General features: G+C 47.4%; 8 protein-coding genes across 8 annotated transcripts; 2 read left to right on the top strand and 6 right to left on the bottom strand.

Moving 5' to 3' along the window:
• Positions 1-389: 389 nt before the first annotated feature.
• On the bottom strand, positions 390-2,265 carry HD556DRAFT_1317256 (copper fist DNA binding domain-containing protein). Its single transcript, XM_041301182.1, has 6 exons — positions 2,128-2,265; positions 2,039-2,067; positions 1,776-1,984; positions 1,619-1,717; positions 689-1,564; positions 390-624 (listed from the first exon to the last, which is right to left on the bottom strand). Exons 1-5 carry the CDS (start codon positions 2,128-2,130, stop codon positions 723-725), a joined length of 1,182 nt encoding a protein of 393 aa, XP_041167665.1. The 5' UTR covers positions 2,131-2,265; the 3' UTR covers positions 390-624; positions 689-722.
• A 2,017-nt stretch (positions 2,266-4,282) lies between these two features.
• On the top strand, positions 4,283-5,331 carry HD556DRAFT_1317247 (uncharacterized protein). Its single transcript, XM_041301181.1, has 3 exons — positions 4,283-4,644; positions 4,702-4,821; positions 4,870-5,331. Exons 1-3 carry the CDS (start codon positions 4,473-4,475, stop codon positions 5,148-5,150), a joined length of 573 nt encoding a protein of 190 aa, XP_041167664.1. The 5' UTR covers positions 4,283-4,472; the 3' UTR covers positions 5,151-5,331.
• A 4,844-nt stretch (positions 5,332-10,175) lies between these two features.
• On the bottom strand, positions 10,176-12,465 carry HD556DRAFT_1435725 (uncharacterized protein; the record flags this gene model as incomplete). The annotated part of the gene is made up of 16 exons (XM_041305473.1): positions 10,176-10,211; positions 10,265-10,371; positions 10,429-10,524; positions 10,575-10,700; positions 10,752-10,772; positions 10,829-10,867; positions 10,916-11,041; positions 11,091-11,216; positions 11,274-11,331; positions 11,388-11,473; positions 11,526-11,666; positions 11,717-11,827; positions 11,881-12,015; positions 12,087-12,167; positions 12,216-12,356; positions 12,408-12,465. 16 exons carry the CDS (start codon positions 12,463-12,465, stop codon positions 10,176-10,178), a joined length of 1,488 nt encoding a protein of 495 aa, XP_041167663.1.
• A 1,481-nt stretch (positions 12,466-13,946) lies between these two features.
• On the bottom strand, positions 13,947-14,859 carry HD556DRAFT_1435724 (coatomer WD associated region-domain-containing protein; the record flags this gene model as incomplete). Its single annotated transcript, XM_041305472.1, has 3 exons — positions 13,947-14,154; positions 14,205-14,619; positions 14,676-14,859. 3 exons carry the CDS (start codon positions 14,857-14,859, stop codon positions 13,947-13,949), a joined length of 807 nt encoding a protein of 268 aa, XP_041167662.1.
• Positions 14,860-19,597: 4,738 nt separating this feature from the next.
• On the top strand, positions 19,598-20,210 carry HD556DRAFT_1223248 (uncharacterized protein; the record flags this gene model as incomplete). The annotated part of the gene is made up of 2 exons (XM_041296870.1): positions 19,598-19,663; positions 19,713-20,210. 2 exons carry the CDS (start codon positions 19,598-19,600, stop codon positions 20,208-20,210), a joined length of 564 nt encoding a protein of 187 aa, XP_041167661.1.
• A 604-nt stretch (positions 20,211-20,814) lies between these two features.
• HD556DRAFT_1302396 (uncharacterized protein) lies at positions 20,815-21,711 on the bottom strand (the record flags this gene model as incomplete). The annotated part of the gene is made up of 2 exons (XM_041299494.1): positions 20,815-21,255; positions 21,316-21,711. 2 exons carry the CDS (start codon positions 21,709-21,711, stop codon positions 20,815-20,817), a joined length of 837 nt encoding a protein of 278 aa, XP_041167660.1.
• Positions 21,712-22,041: 330 nt separating this feature from the next.
• On the bottom strand, positions 22,042-23,583 carry HD556DRAFT_1435720 (uncharacterized protein; the record flags this gene model as incomplete). The annotated part of the gene is made up of 4 exons (XM_041305471.1): positions 22,042-22,350; positions 22,408-23,211; positions 23,261-23,383; positions 23,434-23,583. 4 exons carry the CDS (start codon positions 23,581-23,583, stop codon positions 22,042-22,044), a joined length of 1,386 nt encoding a protein of 461 aa, XP_041167659.1.
• Positions 23,584-25,374: 1,791 nt separating this feature from the next.
• On the bottom strand, positions 25,375-25,974 carry HD556DRAFT_1302394 (uncharacterized protein; the record flags this gene model as incomplete). Its single annotated transcript, XM_041299493.1, has 3 exons — positions 25,375-25,470; positions 25,594-25,679; positions 25,785-25,974. 3 exons carry the CDS (start codon positions 25,972-25,974, stop codon positions 25,375-25,377), a joined length of 372 nt encoding a protein of 123 aa, XP_041167658.1.
• Between the last annotated feature and the right edge of the window lie 382 nt (positions 25,975-26,356).

Below are 26,356 nucleotides of genomic sequence, written 5' to 3'. Positions count from 1 at the left end.
ATAACTGAAGCTTTATTGAATGGACTTGGGATCCGCTATGGAGAAATCGAGGTTCACCAGCTGGATCGCCTGCTGCTTACAAAGTAGTAACGAGCTTACAAGGTACCAGTTGCCATCATCCATATTTCACCCCGTTACCCTTTCACTGGTTGAAATGGATAATGCACCTGCCTAGCCAGTGATGATGACCTCCTTCCTGTTTCGTGGCGGTATTAGCCTTGTCGACGGGGTAAGAGGGAGGTCGCTGTGAGTTGATTTTGCATTACAACGGTGTTCCGTGTCAATAGTGATGGCAGATGGGGAGGGTATCGGAAGGGGAGAAGTGCCAGAAGGAGGAAGACATTAACAACTTGAGACAGTCAGTCACCAAGAACAATATGAATACTCACGTCTGTTGTGAAACGCATGTCGGGCACATTGAGAACGGCTTCGAGTGGTATAATTTTTTGTCACACCGTTTGTTCCTTTCCGGATCAATAACCCGATACTGAACGAAATAAAAATCATGGGCCAAACAAATGCCTCCCGAATGCCAATAGCATCCTGCCATACGTCGTAGCTTGGAATCATTTGATATATTTTGATACGACATTGTAAAAGCTTCCATGAGCGTTATCCGGGATCCTGGTACGAAGGAATTAAGCACTAAGAAAGAGATCAAAACTTAAAGTATGAGCCTGACTATTACCATACGCCCAAAATTCAATGCATAAAAATTCCCATTAGCTAACAGACTCTGACCGGTTGTGAACTTGTTCGACATCAAGACAACCATCACAAGATTGTCCACATCCACAGCCGTCGGATGGACAACCACACCGTCCTCCACAACACGCAAGCTTCGGCACGGTCACTAGTCCGAATACTGCACCTCGGTCCTCGTATTCTTTGATTGACTTTGAAAAAAGGTCGGCAGGATAGACTGTAATGTCCGTTGGATCGATCTCAACCCCGACTTTACGATTCACAGGAGGAATGGGTAGGGACGCGGCCCGCGCGAAAAATTGGTCGATCATGCTGTTTCCACTAGCACCTTGCCCTAAAGTTGGAAGCTCAATGCCTGCTGAGTGGTCGACGCAGTGGGTACACCCTTCAGTACAATCTTTGTGCTCCTTCAAAGCATGGATAGGCCCACGATGCTCCACGCAACCTGGACAAGCGCACCGAAGTCCGCAGGTGCACCCAGACCCGGCGATTGAGTTAAAAGCGCTGAATGGAGGGATTGTGGGGAACTCAGGTACTATCATCGAAGACGAAGGTGGCGACGACGTGAGAGTGTGAATGTGGACGGGGGGGAGGTCAGAACGGACTGAGGGAATGACTGCTGTTTGGGCGTCTTTAGTACAGCACGACTTCGATGATACAGAAGATTTCTCGGAGCGTTGGGTCGTTGGACACGATACGATATCCCCACAGATTAGTGCAGCCGCGTTGGCGAGCATGGCTAAACCGTTTGGAGATGATTCAGTTGCAGATGCTGGAAAACCTCTAATAGGTATAGATCGACAGCGTCCCAGGCACTGCCGAACATCCTCACAATGGCAAGGGTTGAGCAATGAATCAACTAGAGCCCTGTAAGTCATCGCGTGCGAGCAAGTTTGAGGATGTTTATCATTACCTGTCTGTCTTGTATTCGCAGGCTGCGAGGAAGACGAGGCTGACAAGGCATCTGATATTCCATTCGGCAGTGTAGGTACCGTGGGCATGAAGCGTTTCGCTGCGAGACACTGATTTAGAAATGATGGTGGTAGTAGTATATCAATATTGTGACATACGTTTCCTGTCAGGGCGAGCTGCTGGTATAGGGATTTTGTCGACTACCTCCCTGGGGTTACAGGTGCACTTTGAGTGGACTCGCTTTGAGTTCCGCAGTTCGCGGCATGTTTTACACTGGGATACTGGGCGGCCTTTCTTCTTTACTTCAAATAACGGTCGTTCAGAGTGATGACAAGAAGAGGATCGATGTCCTTTGATGCAGGACTCGCTGTGATGTCAAAGTCAACACGAACGAAGGTACAGACCAGAGGAATGTGGGTACCAGGCAAACTTCTTGTCATTGATGTGGACCTACACAAAGGCGCTGTGAGTCGGTCAAAAGGCTTTCGAAAATCATGATAGGGTATTCACCATCGCAACCAATACCAATATTTGCGGCTAGGACAACCCTTCCATACAGCTGAGAGTGGACACAGTAACTCAGTGAATTGCCACTGGGGGACGGTGCGAGGATATATGTAGTACGATAAAATTAGAGGACCATCATGGTCAAACAGTTACGTAATGTTTGGTGTCCCTGGGAATACCGGATCGGTTGAACGGGCCCCACGCGATAATTAGCTTGAGCTGTTTTTGCACGATGCATAGTGGTTCACTTCATTCAAAGCAAATGTATACATTCGGTACGTATCGTCTGGCGCCACTATGGAGTTTCTGACAGCTCATGATGGCCGCGTCACGCTGTGGCAGAACTGTCCGATTCATAGCATATGTGCGGCGTTCAAAATTTCACATCATACTCCACTACTGACCCGTCCTGGCCAGTGACTACTACCAGGCTCCCGCCCAGCCTGAAATCGATCAAGTCCTCTCTTTGATTTCGTGCCTAGCCCCAACTCTCCCAGACTTGACATAAGTGGACTTACTTTGTCACTCGTGACATCAGTACTCCAGGGACATCAAAGTGGGCAATAACCACGCTATTCTCCAGCCCTATCAGGCCTTGGTCACACCTATCGTGGACCACGATATAGTTAGGCTCTGTGAAAAGGGAAATCATGGTTATTTGCTCAATCCACCCCACTGAGTATTTATATCACGTTTGGTGTTTCTCCTGAACACACCTCAGAGTCAAGAATACCTTGGCGATGTCTTCACTCATCGTTGGAAGGCAGGAGACAACGATGATAACATCCCGCCAGAAATTTGAAGGACATACCGATTGGGTCACTGGGGCCATACATCTGCCAGCCGGACAGCGGATGATGACTTGTTCGATTGATGGCTCGCTACAGGTATGGAACTTGAAGATTGAGCTTGAAGAGTGGGAAAAAGATAGGAGAGGACTGGCGAGATGGAGACAGCGGAGTGTGGACCATCGCGTTGTCTCCGAACAAGAAGAAAGTGGTGAAGTATCGGTGAGGTGCCTAGGGTCCTAGATGAAAAAACCAGGTCATCCGACAACTCCATTAGCACTAAACCATAAATGAAAAATAACACAATCTTCACAGCTTTTATCCAGCAAAGTCCAAACTATCACTTATGATGACGGTTCTTAGCAGGTCTCGATGCCTCGACACCAGGACACAATGGGCATACAGTTAAAGAGTGCACTGGAAGCCTGAGCTGGTACGTTTTCCAAGCATTATCCTCGTGTTCACTTCACAGCTTACGGTATATGCTGTGTATGGCAGAAGCGCCCAGCTTCTTTTTTCGACTTTTGTCCATTGAGGAGGTTATCCTACGTGGGACAATACTTGTTAATCTACTGGACCACCATGTGTCGTTTTTTCCCAGAAATTGCGAATGCCCTGGTGTGAGGCGCACCCTCATCAGTCCGCCATTCCCGCAGGCCGTTTTAGACGCGCATCTCGCTTGGGGGTTGGGTAGATATGAGAAACTGCTAATGACTGTGTGTTTCGTGCGGTTATGTTTTTTTTGTTTTTTTGTGCGGAGACTTGCAAGCCTCATTTGTGATCATGATTCGCATTCCATCATTCACAATCTTGATCCCCGGTTCTACCTCTTAGACAGTCATAATCATAACGCCTCAGATCATACATCCATATTTCCCCAGCCAACTCCTCGAACGCGCTCAACGGTCATCTCCAAGTCGTCAATGCTCGACACATGTCGTGCGCAAGGCGTATATTTTACCGTGTCTCTCACTACACGGGAAACTTTTCGGAACTTTTGCAATAACTAATACCAACCACCATGTCTTCGGTTGGTGGGACAAGCTTCGCTCGTCATCAACTCAGCAGTAGCGCCGTCAGTCAACCATCCATACGTGCCGCCTACTAGTATTTCAGTGTGCTTCGTTCTGTTTTCGACCATGTGCTGGGGATCAATTATCAAAGATTTACGTGTTGAAAGACATGAGCATAGCATCACAGATTTATCATAATCCGAATGACTCGGAGCGATTTGGAGCAAGCAAAACTTTTGCGTATCTTGAAAATGAAAATGAATGCGCATAGCCAAACCTTTTGCATGTGGAACAACAGTCGGAGTTCACATTTGATGGTATTGACCAAATCATTGATCACATAAGGTTAGTGGCAGTAAAATCGGTAGTCTGCCCGAATAAAGAAAATAGCGCTGTAATGTTGATAATGTTCCGAGTTGGGGCGTTAAACGTTCAGTAGGCAGTCCAAAAAAAACAAAGTTTACGAAATATGCGTGGCGGGGCAGAGGATGTTATAAAAGCAGGCATCTAACTCCACCTGTAGACTCACTACTGCACGATTGCAAATATGCAGCTCTACCGCGATACGCAAAGCCACCAGCATCCCCCGAGGCAAAGCAAAATTGCATCGCAGAGGCAGTATCGAGTCAAAGAGGGGGATGGGTTTCAGGAACTCAGAGCAGTGATTCGCTCGGTGACAGGAAAACTACCCCAGACCAGGAGCGATACCTTGAAGAAAGGTATGCTTATTCTGAAATACGTGCTTGCATGATCATTTATAAATCACCCCTTCACAGCTGCAGAATTGTTGCGGCAGTTATCGAGAGAACTTGGGGAAAATTCTAGGCATGAGCCACTCTCGGAGTTATTGTCGGCATCGACCTATGAAGTTAACCAGGGGTCTCACACGTCTTATGGTACGCACTTTGGGATCGTCAGCGACGGGTTCTCATAGACATTCATAGAACCCCCTTTAATCCACAACAACGAGACATGGACAAACACTATTGCACCAGGGACAAGGAACAATAGTCCAATGTCAGATACATCGGTGACGAGCTCGATGCTAGAGTATCAAGGCCATCCTCAGACAGAGATCCACTATGTTGTCGGTGGTGGGGGCGACTTGGGCTGGAATTTACTTCAACCAACCCCTTCGCAATTTCAACATACCTCCAATTTTTTGGCGCAGCAGAATGACCCGTCATTTCTTCACTCTAACATAAATCAAGCTCCATACTACTGAGAAAGGGTAGGAGTAAATTAGATTACACGTCGGAATTCGAGTATCCCTGAATATCTAAATACATGTAGCATCTATAACTTATTACTTTTTTTTCGGATTCACATACCTTGTAGCTTTTAGTTGTATCATTTAGCGTATTTATCAGACCTATATACCGTTCGACATCCTGGGTGTTCTATGTTCACTATATTCGCGTCAGTCACAATATCCGGCTGCAGCAAGAGTAATTCATACTATAATAGTATTTCAAGTGTGTCAGATATATTTGCCCATATCATTTCGGGGCGCACAAAAAATATAGGGGAATGCACAAAGCCTTGTATGAGCAGCCCGAAAAAGTCTGCATGTGCAATAATAACTGCGCACGATATGTGAGAGTTTGTACGCACGTCCTTACCGGAGGAAGTCTGGTAAAAATGACATAGGTAAGATTGTAGTTGACTCTGATTCGCAAAGAACGGAATGAAATCACTGCGGTGTACTTGACGCAATTGCAACGATCATCAAAGAATACGTCCTGAAATGCAAGCGCGCAGCTGCTGTTGCGATCATAAGATACACATAGCGGCAAATGAGCACAATTTATTTGCAACTGGTAAAATAAGACGCCTCTACGGTATCCGAGGTTGCGGTAATGTAAGATGAGTGCAACACAGTGCACGGCAAACTGCGGGTTGTGCTGGGGTGAGATGCGTCGATACCTATTGCCGTCAACCCATCGCAAGGATCATTTCGTAAGATGCGTGGTTGAGCCGCGAACTGCAGATATGTCAACCACACGAAGAATGGCAGAGATGGATCGAGCAGCAATCGACCACTTTGACATGGGTGTCACCTCGGGGCCCTATCATGATGGTAGTGTAATACTGGGAACGGCGACTTGTGATCAAATCTGCGATGACGGGACTTCATTTGGCCTTAGGAAACCATCAACAAGTTGGTTTGCATGCCTTCGAGAGGCTGGGCGGCCATACCCATTTCCAGCGGGCCGATCAAGCACAAGGTTTTTTCAAGAGTCGGAGTGTGGCCTAACGGTGGATCAGACTGCCGGCGCACTGGAAGCTGATCCGGAGAGAATGGGGATTAAGCGCGCGCTTAAAGAACCGGTGCGAAAAAGTTGAAAGCGCTTCACTGATGCTGTTGAGTAATAGTAGTAGCATCAAAGGGCGGCTTAATTTGACAATATACCAGATTTCTTTGATTACTACAGAATAAATCTGTTACAATAGTGCAACAAGGTTTACTCAGCTCAATGCTGTATCGTGGCAGTCTTAAACTTCCAGTTTTGCTGTATGTAGATCGAATAGGATAGCGAATTGATCGGCTCTGTAATTAGGGTAAGTAGCAACATTGAGTCACCGCGGATTTGGACTTGCATCGTGTGGGTAACTGTTGCCTCAGCATCACAAAAGTCTTGAACGTTGTTCGATTTACAACCTGCCGAGTCGCAATCAGAGTGAATGCACCTACAGAACAATCTCATCGGTTGCGGGTGTGAAATTGCTTTTTGGCGACGAGGATGCGAATGCAAGCACGCTGTCTTGAATGTTTGCCTAAACGTAAAGAGATGGTGCCGCCGCACCTACTCCCCATCGTGGCACACCTGACGGCGTCCTTTCATCTACTGATAACGTTCGCTCTGATCCAGATTTCATTGTTAATTACCCGGTATTGATTGATGGCACTGAAAATTTGTTCAACTATCATGGAGGAACGTACTAAGAATCCGTTATGTGATACTGGCATTCTGATGAAAAGGAAAAACTCACGAATTCCACTTGGCCCCGCGGAAAGATCCAGTTGGATCCGGCGTTCGTGATGCTCCATCCGAGTCACTGCCAAGAAACTACTGCGCCTGCATCCTGGTATGAGCAAATTTCTGACATCGTTGGGCATCGCCTGGACGCCCATCATCTTTGTCCCGAGATATCATACACTAGTTGTAAACCTTACTTTTATGAAAAGTTGAGGCACAGTATGATTGAAGAACGTTCCAGTCGCTAAAGGGGGTACCCTTGTATTGTCTCCTTACCTTTGTATTTATTCGGACAGAACGTGCCCTCCGAGTCGTTACTACACATGCACGATCGCTGGGCTGTGTAGAAAATACCATTGCGTTTGTATTTCCTGGAGCCTAAGAATGTAGTAATTATCAGAATCAAAAAGCAGGGGATGTAAAAGTTAAAGTTTAACTTAAGCTCCCAGTGAAAATCGACGAGTAAGAGGTAGACATGTATTGGACATGTACGTGTATAGATAGAAGTCGAGAAAACCTAGGTATCGATCCGTTTCGAGGTCGTTCGACGAGGAGCTTATGTAACTAGACTCAGCCGGATCAGCCACCGGCGCCGCGGCTCCCATTGGTCATCCAATAAAAACTTCGTTTATCCTGGCAGTCAGACATTACGCGTACCAGCTGCAGAAGCAGTGAAGCACGTATACAAATGCATACTCCCTCTCCATTCCCATGTTTCTCTCCAGAACAGACTTGAGGGTTTCTTATAGTAAACCAGGATCATTATCTGGAAGAGAATCGGGACTCGGGAGGTGTCTCAGTCTCACACATCAACACATCAGAGGAAACAGCAGATTTGCTTGGAAACCGAATTTTCCTGTCCTGGACTCCTGGTGCAACGGGACGGACTGCAAAGGGGACCAAGGCCAAACCTCTATAGCAGGAGGCTACGGCTCTATCTATTGAGGACAGACTACGAGTCTACGACACGCGCGAGGACTACCGACTACGAGCCAGGACATTTGCCACCGCGCCCGGACCTGCCTAGGTCTGATGGGACGCCCCGCTCCACTGGGTAAGACAAATGTACGCCTTAGAACATCGGGAAGCCTGCATCGTCCTACGTAAGGTCAATGTAACGGTGATGCTGTCGAATTGAACAGTCCCCATCCAATAAACCTTTGTCATATCCGTTCTCCGTTCTCTCGTCCAACCTCTAACTACACTCATTAACTGATGTTTTTCTACAGCATCCTTGCAATATTCGTATCATATGTCCCAGCACCTGTCCCTTCCCCTTCATCTCGTTGTTCCTGCATCCCCCTGAAGATTACCGACTTCGATACAGTACCTGGCTGCATCGTTACCGCAGTGTGTTTTTAATCCTCAATTATTCAGACTTTCATACTGTCATAAGTCCGAACGCACTCCAAGTTCTCGCGTGTCGTTGTCTTCGAGACACGCTTTGAAGTAGTCAATGTCACAGTCGAGCCTTAGTATTTGCGTGCTTCCGATGCTTGTTTCTAATGATGCTATTGATTCACCCTGTATATCTGCTAAACGTTCTTGGTATGAAACAAAAACCGTAAGGAGAGTTTGGTGTACCTTTCCATTCTTGACAGTCTGCTCTGCTCAGACTGGGGTTGAGTGTATGGTCCTCCTAGAGCACCGCAAGGAATTCTGACGCTAATTCGGTATTCTTTCATTCGGTTGAATGGCCGTAACTACAGCCTGCCCTCGTGTATTCCTACTGTAAAAGAGAGCCTTTGGTTACGAAGTACGTGTATTTTCTTTACCTCAGATTATGAAGTTAAAACAAGACATATGGCTGTACAATGTATCATGAGCACTGCGGGATATTGATCTGCAAGACAGCTCCGTATGTAGTGCCTTGCAATAAAAAGGGCCAAAACGTCCGTTGATCATAGCTCCTGTCCATCAGTAAATTCATGAGTCCGTGATATTGTAGTCGTGAGAACTATAGAAGTATGTAATTCTGCTCCGGCTAAACATAGCTATCTACACCGCGAAAAATTCGAGTTGTTGGTACATAGCCATGGATGGATGCAAATTTTGATTACAATGAGGAGTTACTGACGACATTGCGACATTGCGACATCGCGGCCAACAAGGGATCGTACCCTAATCATGTACAAGTTGTTAAACATGTTTATTTGTCGCAATTTAATTTTTCAATGTCAAAGCTATTCATGCCTTTATCGTGAAAAGTAGCACTAGCACTAGTTGTCATATATATATTAATATTGCAGGCTATGACGATGCAATGATATTGTACCATCACAACCTAAAAAATTGATGGTAGGCAATTGTGTCTGGGCTGTTGAGCATTCGTGCTTTCCGTCTTCTGTGGTTTGATTTACCTGGCAAGAGATAGCTATATAATGTGCGTAATATTGCTACCACACTGTAACACGATATATAGGTTTCCGATGCGAAAGCGTCTCTAGTACAGCTGGCAGCGGCCGCAGTGTTTAACTCGCTGTACTAGTCCAAGCTTCACATCCATTTACAGCACAATGATGCTGACGATGACTTAACTCATGATGATTATATTCCTCGTCCATCCAATTCGCAACCGTCAGCCATGGGGTAGCTCATGACTGGAGAGCATGGAAGTGTTATTGCTTGGCACTCTTAGATTATGAATGTACTGAGTAATACGAAAATGCATGCCACCACGATATCTCTAGGTCTGGAATAGAAGAAAGTTCTTTGACTTGTGCAATAATATCATGATCTGACGCATTTCTCTTGTATTCTCCACCGCGCTGCTGTACTAGCAAAAAGGCGCCAAAAGTCTGCTCGAGGCGGGCAGTCAATCGCAACGCTTGATCGCTCAGTTCTGAATGAACCAACTCCAATGCCTCGTGGAACCCGCCAGGCGAATCCTGTAGTGGAGACCCGGGCGCAGACCATGACCTTCCTCGCCCTGCGTGTCGAAAAGAACGTTAGACAGTTCTGCCAAGCCAGACGGTTCCACAAAGTCAGGAAGCTCAAAATGATGATGAATTGCCAGCCATCCTCGCCAATTTTGTCTGTTGGACGCAATGAGGTGCTGCATAGAGTCAATATATACATTCCCAAGCCTCGAAAGCAGAGACTGAACATACCCTCGTTTTAAAGTTTCCAATTTGGTGCCGATACTTTCACGACAGTATTAGGAGCGCTCCTTCATTAGTAAGCAGAAATCGGATGCACCACTGTATCAAAACCAACGCCCTTTGAACACATACATCCCGTGATTATTCGGACATCATCTCTAGTCTCGCCTAAAAATGTGAACTGAAGCTACTTGCGTACGACGCCTGCGACTATAAGTCAGACTACGGGTGATGTGACAAGTGTCTGTATGACGAACCATTATGCCAGGACTACGCTGTCCGATGCGAGGATTGGGGTCTTTATCGATGATACGAACTGAGATGCAGGTCGTCAACGCTGCTACTAGACCTGTTGGCCCAGCGCCTACTTGAGAAAGAAGAGAGTGGGCACGCATACTCACAGATATTCAAGACTGGGTACCCGTGGTCCATTCTAACAGAATGTTGGACTCTTCCCGGGTCACTAGCTCTGCAGCGCAAGTGGGATACAGATTGAAGTGAGGATATACATGAGGATCTACATGCTCTGTGAGAAGAAAAGGGAGAAAAATGTGATGTAGAACTCACAAATTACCAAGAAGGGGTATGTGCTACTCGAAACGGAAGGCTTGCTGTTAGTTATGTCCGCCTCCCCACTCGCTAATTCTGCCGCGCGGGCAGGATACAGATCGAAGTGCGGATACACGGCAGGATCTACATACACTATGAGAAGATGGCTAAGAAAAAACTGAATGCGGAACTCACAAACGACAAGGAAGGGATACACTGGAACAGAGAACTTGCCATTGGTCATATCCTCTGACTCGTCAATTCTGCTGCACGGGCGGGATACAGATCGAAGTGGGGGTACACAGCAGGATCTAGGTACTCCGTGAGAAGTAAGTAAGAGGACATAATGTAAAACTCACAAATGACCAATAAGGGGTACGTGCTGCTCGAAATGAAAAGCTGATTGTTGGTAATGTCCTCCTCCCGACTTGCTAATTCTGCCGCACGGGCGGGATACAGATCGAAGTGCGGATACACAGCAGGATCTGCGTACTTTGTGAGAAAGCGAGTAGTAGGACATAATGTAGAGCTTACAAATGACCAAAAAGGGATACGTGCTACTCGCAGCGATGAACTTGCTGGTCGTCAGATCCTTGTCATCACTGGACACATGTATCTGAACACGTGGATACAGGTCAAAGTGAGGATAAGCGGGAGGATCTACATGAAGCAAATTAAGTATCGGGCAATTGCTCACTTTCACTTGAGCCAACTCACAAGGGCAAATGTATGGGTAAGTGCCCGCAAGGTCACCTGATACGCTATCGACAATGTCCTGAAAGGAGTAAAGATTCTGAATCACTATTCACCGAATTGAGTCTCCTGCTTTACCTTGGCAGACGCCTCTTGTTGCGAACCTCCGGACCCAATTTTTGGTAAGGTAGGATACAGGCCAAAGTGTGGATATGCCGCAGGATCTAGAATGAAAGGTTCAGTACATCAGACTCGAGGGTGAAGGTGAGGTCTTACATAAATCGAATGACGGGTAATACCTAGCTAAGGTGACTTTCACACATTCCGACTTGTAGTGAGTCTGAGATATGCTCATAGGGCTCTCGCACGTCTTATTTAACGTCGGGTATGGCTCAACAAAAGGGTAAACCGAGGGATCTAACGCGCCAGTCAGGGTGACTCGTTATGAAAAATACTGGGTGACTCACAGATGTCCAGCCATAGATAGCATGATGACAAGCGGATAGTGATTTCAGAGGCATCTTCGACTTCGGTTGGGGGATATACTGTTTTCAGGCTCCACGGATAGCCTGCAGGATCTAGGAGACAATGAGATACAAACCAGTAATCAATGCGCGCTTGTTCCACATACAGATATCGAAAACAGGATATTGTGGCCGAGGTTTTACTTGAACGGGCTGCGCAATCTCGTCTTTTGCTCTCCGGGGTCCAGCCACCTCAGTACTGGCTTGTGGATACAGGTTCACATGAGGGTAAACAGGAGATTCTAGCGCGCGTTAGACCTCGTTCAAGAAAGGGCGCAAGATAACTCACATATAATCAACCACGGATAGCTACTGGGGAGCACTACAGATGAAGATAATTCGATGGCCGGTGCCGGATAAATCGAATTGAGGTTATACAGGTAAAGCGGCGGGTCTAAAAACAATCAGCCCAGAAAAAAGTGTGACGCCAAGGACCACTCACAAAGATTAAATAGGGGGTAAGCTGGAGCAAGTTCCACAATGACAGATTTTTTTGGCTGAGAGGCGGCCGTCTTTTCAGCAGAAGTGATAACTGAGCATGCAATCGAAGGATATAAGTTAAAATGAGGGTAAACTGCAGGATCTATTGTTCGGGCTGAGCATCTAATGAGAATAACAAACGGTCACATCTTACATTGGAGACGGTCGATCAGCACAGTCGTAAGGAGGAGAATTGGCAGGGACTTTGTCATCGAAAGACGAACAGACCAAATTCACGTGATACCTAACACAGCCAAACATCGGCTTGTTGTCAATATGCAAACAACGCGTAAATAAACCCCTACTTACCACTAACCATGCCTCGGACACGCGCTACTAAAAACCAACCTACTCTGGCGAGTCAATCCCAAAGTACACCTGCTAAGCCCAGACGCATCCAACCACGCTTCGCCGTGCCGCATGTAGGATCTCGTTTGGGAGTTTGAGGGCTACGAGTTCTATCTAGTCCGAGTCTGGCGAGAGTGGGATGGTTGCACTTGACAGTACGTTTCAGCTTGTTTGATTTCACTTTTGATAATTTGGTGTGAGCAGTACTTATCTTATTCTATCTTCGATGCTTCAGTTTTGATTTCCTCATTCCCTCTGGTTTCGACGTATCTGTATGTCTTTTACGATAGTTTTATTTGCTTCATCTGACGAGTTCTTTTGATTTCTTTCCCCACACTTCCAATTCTTTTATTGAGTTAATTTTGTTATCATCTTTCTTTCGCTACTCACAACACTCATTCCAACGGAAGTTTGAATATTTACTTTCCTCCGTATCATTTGGAAGCTCTCGACGCCACAATTGCAGAGGCGCGCCTGCAGCTCCTCCGCAATCACGGTTTCTCTACAAGCACGCAGTACGATGATCTGAAGCTTCGAGTACTAGTCTCGGTTGCCTTGTGTGCACATATTCACTAACTTATTCTGGATGTTTGACGCGGCTAAAGCAAGGAAACTAGTAAGTACAATAGTTGTTGTTGCCGTTCTAACTAATTGTTTCTAGGTTCCCGAAGGTACTCAAGGGACAGACCATCCTCTCGTGACTTTATCCACTGCCGGCGACGCTAAACGGCTCTACACGCACATCAGCGGCTACATCCATTCTCGCCTTACGTGTCTACTATGGCAGTCTCAACGATTCGGAAGAGCAGAGGAAGGTATGTGACTTGATTCCCTGTGTACAGATATCCACTCATCTTAATCTCGGAATATGACAATGAACCGAACACGCTTGTGAGTGATATTGTTGCCGTCACTATCTATTCTGACGGATTGTTTCTAGGCTACTGGAAACAAATAGGACAAGACTGTCCAGTGTCAATACAGGCAAGATGTACTAGTAGATCTCCACTCCTTCGCGTTACACATTCAATGCCATTTTCCATCCTACCTGTCGCATTACGGACACTTTTAACACTGTTTCGATACTCACCCCGTACTACACTTTCGATGCTGCGATCAACACCTTGTTTCGCGTTTTCGTTGTCTGTAGTGTTTTTGAGCTATGCTAGTGCTACAGGCGTGTTTTACTTCCCCCGTCTGAATTGTAAATGTGCTAATCGACTCAACTACTATCATAAGCATATCCTGGCACACCTCGGCTGTTTCAACCAGTTCTTACTGGGATCATTCAACTGCGGGCGACTTCGGCTTTATATCAGCGAGGGTTTCGACATATACTCTGTGCTTAAGTAGTTCTGTTAACTGCAAACGACGTTTGCTTGGCAACGTCACGAGAATTTGTACAGAGACCAGCCTCGCGTGCAAGAGCCTCTTCCCACCCTTCCTCAAATAGTTCTGCATGCTCAGATGGGTGCACGACGCTTCCTGCGATCTTGCCTTGATTTTTAGTCCGCAGCTCGTCTCGCCATACGTCGACCACGTTAGGTACTTCGCTGTGCCGAAATCAGTTTTAAAATTACATTCACGGCTGAATCACACATACCTTGGTGCATATGTTCGTGCAAAGAGCGCAGCTTCTGGTGCACGATTCGTTTTCAGAAGTAGATCCACACACGGTTTGGCCTCGCCCAGTTGAAACAGCGTCGCAAACGCCAAATTTTCTGCACCCTTCTCTTCAGCCGTCGCTGCAAGCTTGTGCAGTCCCTCTCGATCGCCCATCGAAAGCAGAAGAAGCATCAGCGTACTCAAATCACCCGCCTTTTCGAACGCCTCCCGAGCCAGGTCAAATCGCCATACCATAAGGGCACGATCGCCGATTGCTTTCCACTTCGTCTCCGATTCTGGCTCTGAGACGGAGCGCGCGATCCTGACCGCCGTGTCTAGGTCATCGAGCTGCAGTGAGAGGTCGAACTTGTGATCGGGGTCTGTGGTGACCTGCAGAGCAAGCTCCTTGAGGTCTAAGGAAAGAGAGACTGAATCCTGGGCCCTAATAAGTAATTAGAACCATACATACCTCGACCCTCCAGAAACAGAGCAACTTTGTTTAGCTGTTCCTCGGGCAAAGTGGGTAAAATTTCGGCCGCCGAGTCCATGTCACCATGGAGGACGGCTGTCTGGTATTCAACAACGCTAGAGGACAACGAATGCCCAAGGTCCATGCTGTATGTAGACTCATCCAAGCCAAGCTTGAGAGGCATGAGATATGTAGACTGTAATAATAATATGGCGTCGGCGTCGTTCAGTACAAGTGACACTTGTAAAATACGCACGTGATGTAGACGGGTCCGTGGACTTGCAGGTGACGAATTTCGAAACATTTTGAGTGACTTGGAGATTACTATCATACGCATCATTAGCCCTACTAACGCCAGTCAAGTCAACCTTAAGTCACAGTTATGAGAGTGGCACGCGTACAGGATTTACATCAAAAGGAGAGGTCATTGTCCACTTCCTCTCCAGTATCATCACACTCATGATCAGATGCTTCCTCGTCCTCGTCCTCCTCTTCCTCGTCACGTTCACCTTCCTCTTCCTCAGCCGGATCATCATCCATCTGCTCTTCATTGTCATCTTTTTCGTTTCGGCCCTCATTGATTTGGCCTTCATCAACATCCATAGCTTCCACCGGTGCCGATGAATCGAAGCCAGAACAGTGTCTCACCACCCTCCGCAGACTTGCTGGGTGTCCTACCCCTAAGTGAGTATAACGCAGAAACATATCACGATCGACAAAACTAAGTCCAACAGATAGCTTGAGTCGCTATTGAAGCCAGAAGAAGACGCGCTGGACTCACATTCCAACGTAATATGCTTCCCAGTCATCTAGCTCCTCCTCGGCACGTGCTAACGATTTTCCGTGGCGAAGTGAACTAACACCGCGCCTTGAAGCGAATGCGGGAATTAAATGGGCTCCTCGAATGACTTGCCCCGGATCAAGAAATCCGAACGCGTCACGGTCCGACTCTTCGACAAATGCTACCTTGGGAAGGCGAGCGTGTTGCATGCCTGACTGGTAGCCTGACGATACTAATGGTGCAAGCCACCTGACATAGAGGACCTCGAGGTGCCGTGTCTCGGTTCGACCAGCGACATCTTGAAGCCACGTGTCCATATGATAAATGCCCAGTACACGAGCGTACCAGTATGGGTGGCTAGGTGAGGTTTCTCCTGAAAGTACCATAATATCTGCATGTGTCCTGGGATTGACGGTATCGTATTCGCGCCTCATGTCGTAGGTAGTATAGTGTACCCTCATCGTTTGTACCGAGTAAACCGTATTGTTGGGAATGATAACCGAATTACGTTCCTCATCTGTGAATGTATGGTCGCAATGAGTAACGTCCAGCTTCCTCAGCCTATACAAAATATGATCCTTTAGCTTGGGAATGAAGTTCTGCAGTAGTCATAAGCGAACTGGTGGTTAAATGGGCTGAAAAAATAATTTCACCTCAGTAGCTGGATCATCGTCGTGTTCTTTGAGGAAATGGAACAAAGAAACTGGAGCGTTTCGACTTGTTGCGATAAAATGATGGTCTTTGGACAATGACGAGGCAGGAGAGTCGGTCGGTGATTGGTTGCTCGAGGAGGAGATACCAGCTGCCTCCGCGACTCGCCGTAGTACACGGCGCCTGCGTTCGTGTTTCGCTAGCTGTGCCGGAGTGTCTAACTTGCTAGTTAGCGGATAGAATGCTTTCAAGGCTCTGTGCGCCAGCTCCCCCTAGCCAATAACATGATTTCAGAAACGCCCTTGGAAGAGAAGAGACAATGCTTACAATCTGAGTGGTAAAAGAATCTGTCGTACCGAAGAGTTTGATGGTTCGCACATAATCACCCATTGCATGAAACTTGTAGGTGTTCAAATTGAACCTTTTCACCTTTGGTCCGGCAGGTTCTGAAGGAGTATTATTGGGAGCATGCTGGGCAAGCCGTCGTTGGCGAGCTGCCTTCTCCTTCGGTAATTCCACAGTGGTAAAGGCAGCGCAAGTAAAGTTATGGAACTTCCGTAACTGTTTAGAGAGAATCTTGAATGTGTTCTCGAAAAGACCCAGCGTCGACTCTGAATGGATCCTTAGCTTGGCAAGTGCGTGCCACTGGCAAAATCTATATAAAAGAGACTGCACGATCACATCATGGCGAGGTGGAAACAACCCCTCGAATACAGGTATCGCACACTAGAGAGGCCGCCATCAGCTAAGTAGAGAATAGTAAGTAAAGCGAGAACAACCTGCAAGATGTCTTCAAAGTCTCGTGCCGCAAGTCTCTTCATCTCGGACGTGTCGTTCGTAAATGTTCGAATTACCCCATTACCGAACATCGGAACCTGACGAAATCTATGGTGGGATAGAGTTGTTACACGACAGAAGTGGTATGCAAACGCCACTTACCTCGAGTCTAAAGTCGAAACCAGCTGATTCCCCCCGGGAAGTGCATAAAGAATCCTGACGAGGTGAGTAAATAATGCCTTCCAAGTACCGAGCTCGCATTCATGCATAAAGTCTACAACGAGCATCTGAAATGGGTTAAGGCCCAGCGTGCCCAGCCTCTCGACGAATTTGTTCTGTGAGTTACTTTCTAAGCCAGTACAACAAAGCGGCAGACGGCTTGTACTTACTAATACAGGTACCCACGAGCCTTCTCCAAGCGTCTCTTCAACCTTCGCACCGTCAACAGTGTTTCCCCACGTATAGATGAACCCTCGGGCTTTAACAATGTTGGTTTCGACGTAGACCCGAAGATGATTCATACGGTTCTTCATGTCGTTAACAAGGCCTAGAGAAGAAAACATACTTTTCGGAATGAGACAACGGGGACATGGGCATAAGCCCATGTCCTTAATGGTGGCAATCAAGGCCCTGAAAATCTTTGAGTAATCCTTCAAATTTCAACGACTAAACGCACTTTTCGGGATAATCGGCTGAGTATGTGAATATACGAGGGTATATCCTGCGTAAGACACCATCGGCACATCTTAATATAATGCCATGGCGATATGCGTGAAGAAATTCTTTGTCTAGTAAGATATCCCAGCATCCGTGGAATAATTCGTGTCGACAGTGCGTGTGAAGGGCAGCCATGCCGCTTTTTGATATTCGAGGCAAGTCGTTCAGAACGTCCTTGATTTTATCAGGCAGCTAACACGGAATATGAAATAATGTTTAAACTGTACACATATGGCAACTCACCGATGGTAAAAATCCGACAAGGTGACACGCGCCAGACTTTGGTGCAGAACGTGCATACTTGGTCAGGTTTCCGAAGTACATGTACAGGGGCCACGCCTTTGCCGTTCCGAAGTTTGCAAGGTGCGTGGCATCCGAAAAAAACATGAGAGAAGCAACTACCCGTTCTAGTGTACATCCGGGTTCCCTCGGGAGCTTCTGCACCTCGTCTTGGGCATCCAGCCACGAGTCAGATGTATACAACTCATCGAATATGCGCTCTTCGTGGCTGTCCAACGGATCCTTCCACAGACGCTTGAATGGTGAAAGGTGAAACGCATTTGCTTGGATATCCGCGAAAGCTGACCGAATTACTTCGACAAGGGGACGAAAATGGAATCCGGGAACGGAAAATGGTCTCGCATCCTCCTCCTTCGATTTCGTCGGAATCTCGATGGTGACGCTGGCCTGGGTCCAGTCGTCCGGAAACTCTATGTTCTTCCCACTGGGATCGTTATCTAATTAACATAAACTCCTCTTCACCGAGAAGTCCTCCAGGTGACTTATGTCGAAATCCTCTGCCATGATCACTTCCTTAACGAGACGGGCGACCTCAGTCTCGGATTTCTGGTTGCTGCCAGAATTCATCCAAGACATGAGTCTATAGACCGTCATGTTAGGAAAAGGGTATGGAGGCGGGAGGATGTCTGAATAGGTGTTTTGCGTGACTGTCGGACACGTGGTCGAAAGTAGCGAGGACATGATAAATTTATCTGGTTCAAAGGATGGGCGACGAGGGTACAATCGGGAAAGTCCAAGAGAATTGAAAGTAGTCTGCAGTGTGTCTCGTAACGTTAATATAACTCTGCGTATTCCAGATTGAGGCGGGGCTGGATTTCGAGTGGGCAAAACACCAGCTATATCAAAGTCGTTTGTGTCCTCGTCAGAAAGAGGAAGATCCTCAAAATGTCTCGGTATGCGTCCCATCGAAGTGTGCGAAGGTTCTCCTGACAAGTGAAGCGCAAAACAGTAACTCGGGTATCAGTTGACTTGCTAGGTGATTCGTCGACGAAGACATACCCAAAGCATCAGCCTCAAACAGTGCTGTGTCGTCAGAACTATGAGATTCAAACTGCTGTGTCATACTATGACCCAAACCCGCCGCTATCCCGGTAGACATGCCAGCTTGGCTCGTCCGGTCCCTGCCAGTGCTTGATGATTTGCATGGAATAATGGGCTTTGAGCGGTCACGCTCTGCCAGCGCACGGGGCCGGTGAATGGGAGATACTTTCTAAAGGCCGTGACCGGTCAGATATGTTTGTGCTTCCGAATATGTAGAAAAGACTTACCAAAGAGTTGGTTGAGCCTGATTTGACGGTCGTAGATTGTGTCAGAGTGAGCCTGGCGGCTGCCTCTCTGGCCCTCTCTTGTCTTTTCTGGCTAGCTAGAAGGCTAGACCGCTGGTAAAGCTTGCACGTTGCACGATGCCTGTTGAGTCCTCGACCACTAGTACTAGTCCCATTGGTTGCTTTCTCCCATGAACAACCTGGGGCATTGCAGGATATCATTAAATAAACGAAGAGTAAAAAAAGAACGAGCCATATGACTCGTGCTGTGCCAATGCGCATTCGACTCGGACTTGCCAGATAGTGCCAGTGCCCGCCGCGCTTGTGAGCGCCGAAGCACATTCAATTTTCCACGGAAGTAATCACGTGGGCTTCGAGTCGGGGATACTTTTGTCCGCCGGGACTTCCCGTGTCAAGCTAGAATGTTGGCGATGACTGAACCCGCTGCACTCGTTAAATGGGTCAACGAACAATATCCCTGTCCAGCTTTAGATCCAGTAAAATTCCAATTGTTGGTTCGCATTTTTGATATTTATTCATCCCCAGGTCTGGCTTCGTGAATGTTGCTCATGGATCGCGTCCTCTTACACCCTTTCTCCAACTGATCATTTTCCACAGTTTAGTTCCCATGTAACTTCTCAACTTTTGCAGTCCGATCTTTCAGACTCCACCCTGCCGAACACTGGTCTCCCACAAAATATCCGTACCATCCAAAACGGTCGTCTTACAGGCCTTCCATGTCTCGTAGAAATTCGTGCCATCAGCGACATTGGCATTAGTGCGTTTAGCTTGATGACTGTGAGGCAAAAACGCATGGATGGAGGGGACATGGCTGGCCTTGTTAGCGAAGATAAAGAGGACGCAGAAGAGGACGAGGACCCAATCCCAAAGTATCCGAGAGGCATGCTGCGTCTCGAGTTAAGCGATGGTTTCACAACTGTCGAGGCTGTGGAATATCGTGCTATACCGCAGCTTGAACTTGGCGTCACACCGCTGGGGTACAAGGTACGTGTTGGTCAGTCACTTTGCGTGTTGTTTGAATAGAGTCATGGTCCGGCCGTTAGATCCTCTTGAAGGACGTACAGATTCACAGAGGCGTTATATTCCTTGAACCCCACACGATTGAGCTGAAAGGACATCAAACAGAAGACCATGAAGTAATGCAGGATGAAATATTTATGCGCAACCTGAAACGGAGGCTTGGGTGAGTTCCCTCCATTCAAACAATCATCAAACTGATTGATATCCCGTAGACAACTCGACCCAGAACTCAATCCACAATCACCTGGTGAGGCGGAGGCTCCACCGCAGGCGCCCCGTATCCTGAAGGTAGACACTCCCCATGGGAATAGACATTGAGATGGAGGATGTGTGTAATCGATTAGAGAAATATGCGAGCCAAAGGCGTACATAGAATTCCCGTATGTATGATTCTTATCTTGATGCAGCCAATCAAATCATTTTCAGTCGGTGAAGTCGCCACATTACAGTCACAAGATACATGCATTTCTAACTTCATTGGCTAAGGCTATAATCTTCTTCGGGATATTGTGCATGCAGTCATGTGTAGGTAGTGCGAGTATTTACAGAACACCTTCTACTTTATCGTGATCAGTATTCGTAGACACAGGATGATAATTGCCTAACCTCAACCATCCCATTCGGACTCTGACTCAGACTCCGAAAATTTCCTTCCCGCATCATGATGATGACGCGACTTGTGGTTCTCGGGCAAGTTGCGTGCAAGGTCCTCAATTTGTTCAAGTTGTAGGTCACCAACAGCAAGTGACGTGAGGTCATGACTGTATGCACCGACGTGGAAGTCTACAGTAGACTCAAGCTCTTGCTTGTCCTGTGGAACAAGTGTTTCCATAAAGGAAACTGCCGCAGCACGATCGGCAAACTTTTTGGCTTCGTCCTTGAAAATCAATTCAAGAAGCTTGGAGTGTTCCGATGAGGCCTGTATTTCCCAAGCCATTGTCATAGCGCGCAAGCGCATAGATTCACAAGCAGCCCGCTTGGCGACGATGATTTGAGCAATAGTCTCCTCAGATAGGAGCGCAATACCGCGCTCGAGGACGTCTTTGCCCTGGCATATGATTGCTTGTCAATAAGTACTGCGCATTTAACTAAAATTAAGCTAACACACCACTTGGACATCTGCTAGACTCATATCGGTCTCGCCAGGGTACCTCCCGCAAAACCTATCAGCATAGCGAAGCTCTAGTGCACTGGGCAAGCGACCATGCAGCTTCTCATACGGCGTGAACTTCTGTTGTGCACGAAGGACATATCGAGATAGCTGCTTGGTAATTGCAGGAGGTTTGGGTATTGCGGTGATGATGTCTGATATGTCTTTGGACGATGATAATCGTCGATGTTTGGATGACGAGTCGGATGTCATCGAGTCAGATGGTGAGACTCTGCTGTGCTTCCGTCCGAGGCGTGAGCTGCATGAATCCTGGAGCTGTTGTGAACTTCGACAAGATTCATCACTACTCTGACGGGCGTGGCCGATAGAGCTTGGAGGAGTATGTGTTTGCATTGTTTAGTGGTCGTGGATCATGAACTATAGGCCATCGGAGTCTAAAATTGACACCGCGTAGTAATTCAGTCAGGTCAAAGTCTGGGCCGGTGTACCATGGCACCCAACGGGTGCACGAATTTGTACGATTCACAATTCGCAGATTTACATGGGGGTGTCTCTTATTATTATCATGTACATCGCTGACCAAGTAGACGCGGGTCTAGTAGACATGGACTTTCGATCGCCCCTTTTGAATGAGCAATGTTAGTAGTGAAGATACGTTCCTACTAGTTGTGACATTGTGAACTTGATCCATTTCGATGTCTGTACTACTAACTCACTAGCTGGTCAAGCCTGTGCCATGATATATGTGTTGAGCGCATGACGTTCCTCGTCAGTTAATGTTTCGAAGAGCTGGACAAATGCGTTGTAGGTAGACTGCTTCGCAATGACATCGAATTCGATGGGAAAGAAACGTCCAGTAGATATTTCGTCCAATGCCCAAGTATGGAGTGTGCTCGTGTACGCGAGAAGGGGCCCAAGATTTTTGGTTGGGCTGATGTATCGCCAGTATTGGCGGTCATGAAACAACAAATGCTTGATAAAACTTATGATCGCTTGATGCCCGAATGGTAGGATAACCATCGTTCCCTGCACCTAGTAATGTACCACTGTGAGATATGGAAATAAAATGAAGGGGGTCTAAAGACTCACGTTAATAGCTCCTTTAAGATACTTATACTCTTTGACGAGCTCCTCGACGAACAGCTGAATCATCGGCGCAGTCTGGGTGTAGAGGGGAATTTGGTATCCCGGTATCACCCAAGCTCGCGTGAGCTCCTTTATACTATCTCTTATATTTCCAAGGACCTCCGAAATCTTCATTACCCCCGCATGCCCTTCTTCTGTCATAGCCCATTGGACGCCGTTATCGGATGACAAATCTAGACTTTGTCGCGCCATCTCAACAAGTTCGTGCGGCTTGGGCAAAAACACCCCATTGAATATGGAGTATTTCATGACTTCCAATACGTCACTTTCCCAGTGGTTGGGGTTACGGCGTGGAGGACCCATCAAAGGCCGAGTTTTTTCGTAAGGCTTATTACGTTGAACGAGACGTGAGGAGGCGCGGGTAATCAATAAGCGCGTGTGTGCTATCTCATCATCGAATGTGAGTCGTTGTGGGATATTGGGATTCGGCACGCTGCGGGAGGGTCCCGCCTCCTGGTAGCTGGCCTGTGGTTCGGACGGGAGATGGTCAAATAGACCTTCTACCCAGTTGACCGCTGGGACTGAATTTGCAGGGAGGTTGGCCTGATCAAATCGGAGGGGTGGTAGTGGTTCAGAGTAGAAGGAATCAGCATGTGGATTAGGATTGGGGTCACCTGTGTGCGGACCGGGCCAAGGGTTGATATCGTAGAGAGGGGATTCCTGGTCCGCCGGGGCAGGCTGCGAGTCGTTGTGACTGGATCGTCCGAGGGAGGCGAAAATTCCGTGGGTCATTAAATCACGTTTGATCTGCAAATATTCGAACATTGTAGTACAACGATCGATTATCACGACTTACCGGGTGGACTACCGTGACGTTCTGATGCACTCTACAGGACTCAACATCGTTGGAGAAGGTACGAATCAGGGAGTCCAGGTTATTAGTATTGTCAACACTCTCCGAGTTGAGCAGCTGCTGCTGCTATGTTGGATCACTAAAGCGACTCTGAGAAAATTTGAGACGAGCCTCACCGTGACCGCCTGGAGAGTGTTTCGGGCCTGCTCAACCTCCCGATTCAGAGTCTGTGGATGAGATCCGAATGAAGGTGGTTGAAAAGGGTAGATCACACCAGCTTCATGATTGCCATGGCGTTCTGAGTCGTCCGGTTGAAAGCGTGACATTGTACCTGATCGAGAAATTCGGAACGGCCCGTTCGTGTACTCAGCTTTGAAGTGAGCCTAAGAGTGAGCAGCCTACAGTGAGGTGGCCGCGCACTGATCAACCTTTCAATTGATCATTGAGGCTGACTCGGCGTGAGCCCAGACTCAACTGAAAGCATCTGATATAACTTCTTGCAATCGATAAGGATTGACTCCGAGTCAATTGAGTCGATGCTAACTTGGGCCGTAGTAAGTCCGAAATTTGACTTGACTAGTCAGCTTTTGAAGTTCAGAGCCTCGACTCGGACTCGCTCCGACTCTCCTCCAAGGCCGCAGATTCCTAGTACATGATATGTCAGCATCAGTAAGCAGGTTAGAACAGACGATGAAGTTATTTAAAGCAACATTAATATGATATTATCTGAGAGCGGCATCGCCGCAACAATCTTATATCTGCTGAGGGATCAAAATATTAGACTCGTGACCAGCCCGTCTATGAGGCAAGCCATCGGCGATTATCAGACACTCTCACCCCGCTGAAGCGTGCCCAAACATTGACCCCGTGGGAAACAACCAAATAAATCACAGCCACACTATGGTACTACGTCGCACATTAAATTTGTGAGTGTTTGTTTCTACGTGCAGCACGTACATTTCGTCAAACCGTTTTCAGTATGTTGCATATGGCAATAATAGTTACGTCGATGGAGAGGAATATACAAACACCGTAACGCTCAACTCTGACCTGGTCATTGATAACCAATCTATTGGCGTGGCATCTCAATTATCGGGGATGGAAGGCCTGGATGGACTTATTGGCCCTGGACCAGTTGATTTAACGCAGGGCACCGTCAGTAATGCATACGAAGTTGCATCACGTCAATACAAATGAGTAAACTATCGCAAGTAAGTGACGAACCTCGTGCACGAGATGTCCCACACCCGAACCAGCCATGACTTCGAGCCAGAATTTGCCCTTCATTTGACCAACCATGAGCGTCGTATCAAGGCGCTCTGCACCTGCTAACACTAAGAGCCATGCGGAGCGAAATCCGAGGAATAGAGACGAAAGTGACGGGAACCAGCCTGGAATATGAGCAGGTGGTGCAAGTCAAGGGAGCGAGCGTAGGTTTACTGTCCCAGTATGGCGCCGTCGACCGGAGTGGTGTATGTCACTTGTATTTATTTGAATCCAATATTTGCACGCGTGCTGGGCGTAAGAGGAGAATCTGCAGGATCGACGATAGATGGGATCGAAACACGGGTAGAAGTGGGGTTGTGGATAAGACGCTGTATGAGCAAACGTGAATGTAGCATTTACGAAGGACAGCGTCAAACACTTACTGCCATTTGATTGCTTCTCCAACGCTATCGAAACCCTCGGGTCGAGAGTGAAGAATCGCGTGCATGTGAGGCCGCGCTTCTATTGCTGTACCTATTGGTGATGGTTAATTCAATTTGCATGAAAGGGAGAATATAAGTTTACCATTAGATTTGGAGCTGCTGCCACATCTGGGTATATCGTCTGTAGCAGAGCACAAAAATCATCGCTTGGTGGTAGCTGTGGTAACTTTGGCTAATTGCAGAGCGATATAGTGAGCTCATCTCGACTAACGCAGGTCTTCGACTAATGAATGGGCACGTGTTCGTGATACAGACCGAACCAGGCCTAACCCCAAGAAAAGACCACGAGTTCATTAATTTCCTTCAAACAAAAACTGGTATGCTATCTATCCGTATCCTACATCCAACCGAGTCACTCATCCGTACATGAAAAGCGTTACGCAACTGTATGTCTATGTCTGCATCCTTTTATATGAACTTGAAGTGCATCTTGGCCATTCGTGGCCCTCCGGGCACCCCTGTACCGTACTTCTCCACCTGTTTCCTACTCGCGCGATCGTATATCTATGATCGATTACACAAAATTAGTTGAGTTACATTTGTGATTCATTTATACTTGATGCATTTATCCTTTTGATTTATAGACTATTGATCTAATAAACATCAAACAACCACCGTAACAAGTACCTTTGCCATCAGCTCGCCCGAGTTCCCGTTAAGGTCACGGTCGCTGCGACAGAATCGTTTCAAAAGGTGAATGGCAGTGCCGCAGCCTGCACAATCAAGAACGATGCTAATTGGCGATGAACACAGAGAGAAGCTGGTAAGAAAGGCAACATCTGCTTATTGCACGAAGACATCACAGTGGTTGTTATTACTAGGCAGGTAGCGGGCAAAGGATAGAGGATTCCTGGCGGGCACGAAAGAAAATGGCAGCTGCCAGCAGTGGCGGGAAAGGTGAGAGGCAGGAATTGCAGGATGCTGCAGGAATTCCAGGTGCTGGGCGAGCAAGGTTGATGGGTGGGCAGACTCGGACTCGGAGTTGAGGGAGAGCATGAGCTCGAACATACCGCGAGCATTAACCAATCATATGGTCACGGTAGTATGTTGGGTGGTGGGTGCGTTGGCAGGATGATTGGCATGGCCGTTCGAAAGTTGAAACTGATCAAGCAGGATTTAAACTCCACTGGGAGTGTTGTGTCGTGTCCCAAACTTTTTGGCCTGCACTTGACTCAGACGTTCAGGTTTTCTCAGACAGGCCAAATCTCTCAGGGAATTCTGGCGGTGTTATGCTATTAGAGTTACACTTGTAACTTCGAATTCCTGATCGTTCCTTACTATGTCAAGTCGGACGCTGACCCGAGTTGGTCCCGATGGCCGGGGGATGCGAACATCATTTGCCCTGGTATATTCGCCTCCGAGACAGTCACGGTGAGTTCTTTCTCTGCTG

Source organism: Suillus plorans, assembly GCF_016647745.1.
Source record: "Suillus plorans strain S12 chromosome Unknown HD556scaffold_1, whole genome shotgun sequence".
NCBI classification, from domain to species: domain Eukaryota; kingdom Fungi; phylum Basidiomycota; class Agaricomycetes; order Boletales; family Suillaceae; genus Suillus; species Suillus plorans.
Note: the sequence above shows the minus strand (reverse complement) of the source record. Positions and strands in the feature narration are given on the sequence as shown.